The 4,012-nt window shown below is 43.5% G+C and overlaps 1 protein-coding gene across 2 annotated transcripts; it reads right to left on the reverse strand.

Annotated features, from left to right (window-relative positions):
• Positions 1–253: 253 nt before the first annotated feature.
• LOC134637810 (filamin-A-like) lies at positions 254–3,043 on the reverse strand. Of its 2 annotated transcripts, XM_063488334.1 has the most exons (4): positions 2,895–3,043; positions 2,485–2,688; positions 438–555; positions 254–328 (listed from the first exon to the last, which is right to left on the reverse strand). In XM_063488334.1, exons 1-3 carry the CDS (start codon positions 3,007–3,009, stop codon positions 533–535), a joined length of 342 nt encoding a protein of 113 aa, XP_063344404.1. In that variant the 5' UTR covers positions 3,010–3,043; the 3' UTR covers positions 254–328; positions 438–532. The 2 variants fall into 2 exon arrangements, with proteins under 2 accessions (XP_063344404.1, XP_063344405.1); XM_063488335.1 differs by lacking the exons at positions 254–328; positions 438–555 and adding an exon at positions 1,313–1,365.
• Between the last annotated feature and the right edge of the window lie 969 nt (positions 3,044–4,012).

Consider the following 4,012-nt stretch of genomic DNA (forward strand, 5'->3'; position numbering starts at 1 on the left):
AAGTGTCATCTGAGCCCACAAACTCAACAGGACAGTGCTTACTCAAGTCATGGCTCAAGTGACTTAAAGGGCCGTTTTCAAAGAAAACTAAAAGTGTATGAGCAACCAAGAAAGTCCTACCTGGCCACTGGACAACATTCAGTGACAGTGCACTTGCTGGCATCTCCGGTGGGCAGGGCCCTGATTCAGTAGGGTCAATAAGGGATCTCGTCTCCTCCGTACTTAATGAGAGTGGTGTATCTGTCAGTCATGTCTGGCACATAAGACACCAGGTAGGTCCCATCATGGCTGTCACAGATATTTGCTTCTTGGGCTTCCCCTCTGGGTCCTTCAGGAGAAAACAAAAACTGTTACCTAAATATCAATGCTTTGAATACATTATTGTGTGGTCCATGTTCATGCACTCACAGTGATCTGCACTGCCAGCAGTCCCTCACCTGCATCTTTGGCATCAATGGTGACCTTCACTGGCAGAGAGGTGGGCACTCCAGTGGTGTTAAGGCTGGATCCACTTGCACGCACCTTGCTGGTATCATGGGTGGGCAGCACCTTCACCTTGTAAGGGCGGACCAAAGGGGAGAGAAGAACAACAGTCTCACAAATGAAAGGAGCCTCATTTACAGAACTGGGTCAACCAAACAAAGAGTTTTCCATTTTTAAAGCTGGCCAGAGTGGAACACTGTAACATGTAACACCTAGAAGGTTCAGATGGCTGCAGTACTTTGCTAATTTGGATCAAAGGTTTGGGGGGAAAAATGTAATTAAATCAAGTGATTGTAATGCTGTTACTTCCGTTGTGTAGTTAACCATCTATCATTTTAGATGTTTCATTAGCAGCCTGATGAAATTAGCTGAGTCGTTAGCCGACTTCAGCCATCCAAACAAATGACCATCTCAAGTGAATTATGCAGATCACTAGCACAGTACACAGATTACCACTTCTTATTCCACTTCTTATTCTTATTCCAGCCTCACGGTTTCTGATGAGACTGCCATCAGCATGGTGTTCAGCTGGGTATCTCCCGATGCTCATGTCCTCCAGTATCGTGTGTCCTACACAGCACTGACTGGAGCTGATAGCCAGGGTCACACTGTGAGTGGGTTCTAGTCTTTACATCTTCAACTATTCTGGCCTTCAGCCGGCTGTCATGTGTGAGAATTCCAGAAATGCCATAAGTCCCAAAACTTTAAATGAGTTCTGACTGTGTTGGGATGATAGTGTGGTTTGTTGTCTGCAGGTGCTGGTCCCTGGTGGAGAGAAGCAGGTGATGCTGGAGTCATTGCAGCCAGATACACGTTACAGCATGTTGGTCACCGCTGAGTACCACAACAGAGAAGGAGGCAGCAGTTCAGCTCAGGGCAAAACTGGTGAGTCAAACAAGGGAAAGATGCCAAGACAGCTCAAGTGCAACTTCCAGTTAAGACCGACCGGCTTACATGCAAAAAGTGCAAACGTCCCTTAACTTTACCCTTACAGGAGGATATGCATACTTGAAGGTCTCCTCATATAGAAACATCAAGGTTTGTGGGCAGTCTTGTTTCTACAGCACTACACGTACAGTCATTTTGGTCCAGAGACACAGATTCCTTTCTCTGCATAATGATGGGCTCTCTGAACAATGAGACAGCAGCTAGTACCGGTACAATGACAGTACTGCTCTTGATACTTGGTTGGAAGTTCAAAAATTACTGGGTGCACTGTGTCTACGGTTATTGTCCATGCTAGTGTGCAAATGACATTCTTTGGCTTTGTGTTTTTTCTTTGTTTTCTGGCTTTTTTCCGTGTCTCTAGACACTTTGCAGGTAAGCAGTGCGAGTGTGGTCAGGTCAGACCACTCCAGTATCTGTGTGTCATGGAAACCAGTATCTGCCGTTGATGGATATGGTATTGTAATCCAGGATGTAAAAGGTATTCTGTAATCACGTCTACAGTGATGTGAAAAGGTCTTTGCCCCCTTCCTGATTTCCTAGTGTTTTGCATATTTATCACACTTATATGTTTCAGATCATCAAACTAATTTTAATATTAGACACAGATAACACAAGTTAATACAAAATGCAGTTTTGAAATGATGATTTCATAGATTAGGGAGAAAGATTATCCAAACCTCCCTGGTCCTGTGTAAAAACAAATTGCCCCTCTTGTTAAATCACGAGTTAACTGTGATTAACCAATGTTGGAAACTTCAGTTCAGTGTTACTAAACACACTCAGGCCTGATTAATTGCAGACTTGTGAATCAGGAAATCAGTTAAATAGAACCTGTCTGACAAAGTGAAACAGGCTAAAAGGCCTCAAAAAGCAACACATCGTGTCACCAGCCATCCTCCTGGTCCTCAGTGTTAATGCCCACGTAACTGGGTCCTTCAATGGAAAGGCTCAAGCAGATGAAGCCTAATATAACAAGATGAGACTGAAAAATATTCTATTTTTATGTTTAAAAAGAAAAATATCACACTATCTATGCTTTCACTGAGCATATACCTGCATCACGAGTGTGAATGATGAACTCTGCAGGCTGAAAAGTCCTGGCCTCGCTCAGCCCCGGTCCACTCACACGCACACGGTTCACATCACCAATCCCTGACTGCTTGATCACAACAGCAATTGGGCTGCTGGGAACATGATGACCGTTCTTCTTGATGTTAACAAGGTGCTCACCAATCTCCTTGGGAACAAACGAGATTCCTAAGACAGACAAACAAAACAGATGTTAACAAACGCTTATTCTTGTGTGTGCATGCAGCCCGTTTCAGCTGCTCCTGCTTCTTTCTCCATGCTTTAACTTTGATTATTTTCTCCTCTCTGTCTTTTACTCAGGGGTTAATAAAGCATTTGAATTCTGATGAGTCTCATTGTTTAGCAAACTTCTCACTTATCAGACGGACACTCACCAATGTGAGCGTTACGCAGCATCTTCAGCAGGCAGGGCTCCTCTGGGCCTGAGGGTGTTGTAAGAGAGACTGTCAGCTGGCTGAGGTCAAGCTCTCCTATGTCCAGTGGAACCATCACAGTGTGCTTCACAGGCTTACGTGGGGTGTAGGTGCCGGTGTATGTGCTGTTGCTATTATCCTTAACCTGGACATCCACAGAATTGCCTTCACCATCCTGTGCAGAAGACAAGGGATTAGTTCTATCAGATTTAACACACCGTATTTTTCGGACCATAAGGCGCACCAGTTTATAAGGCGCACTGTCGATGAACAGGTCTGGTTTCATACATGAGGCGCACTGGATTATAAAACGCAACAGTCAGATAAGTCAAACTTTACTCAACTCTTTCTTCTTGCTTCCTCCACTTCTGTACCATTGATTCATTAATGTTGAAATCTCTCGCAGCTGCTCTATTCTCACGTTCTACTGCGTGACTGACAGCCTTGAGTTTGAAATCCACTTCGTAAGCATGTCTCTTAACAGGTGCCATTTTGGGGTCCTTATCCACACACAATACAGTAATATTATGTTGAAGCACAGTACGTGTTACTCTGCGAGGCTCCTGACTACGTAGCCGTAATGCTCCTACAATCCATCAAGCGGTGCGACTTCGTAGCTTACCAAATTCATACTAAAACATTTTTTGACAGATTTTTGAGCGCTGTGTAGCACATAAAATCGGTTCAAGGTCAGTAAGCACAACCAGAATTCATACATAAGGCGCACTGTCGATTTTTGAGAAAATTAACGGATTTTAAGTGCGACTCATAGTCCGAAAAATACGGTACATGCAATATATTTAACATATTTGTGGTCATATACAAAGCCAGATATACCTGGGCTATAATTTTCAGAGGAGCTTTTCCTCCTTGCTTGGCATCAACTGTGAATTCAGTGGGTTTTCCAACAGCCAGAACACTGCTCTGAAGGCCTGGACCGTACGCCTTAAACTAGAGAAAACAATTTTAAACAAACAATTAAAAAAGGAACAATTTAAAGATCTACTATAGCCAAAAGAAGACCATTTACAGACTATAGCACTGTGAAATTTTTTTTGCCTCGTTTCTGATTTCGTATC

Source organism: Pelmatolapia mariae, linkage group LG10_11 (assembly GCF_036321145.2).
Source record: "Pelmatolapia mariae isolate MD_Pm_ZW linkage group LG10_11, Pm_UMD_F_2, whole genome shotgun sequence".
NCBI lineage: Eukaryota > Metazoa > Chordata > Actinopteri > Cichliformes > Cichlidae > Pelmatolapia > Pelmatolapia mariae.

Excerpts from the sequence above, each read along its gene's own strand:
- LOC134637810 (XM_063488334.1), bottom strand. The coding sequence starts at position 3,009 with ATGGTTCCACTGGACATAGGAGAGCTTGACCTCAGCCAGCTGACAGTC. Across the intron at positions 2,689-2,894 it reads GCTGCGTAACGCTCACATTG|GAATCTCGTTTGTTCCCAAG; the intron begins GTGAGTGTCCGT and ends TGTCTGTCTTAG. Across the intron at positions 556-2,484 it reads CATTCACACTCGTGATGCAG|GTGAAGGTGCTGCCCACCCA; the intron begins GTATATGCTCAG and ends CGCCCTTACAAG.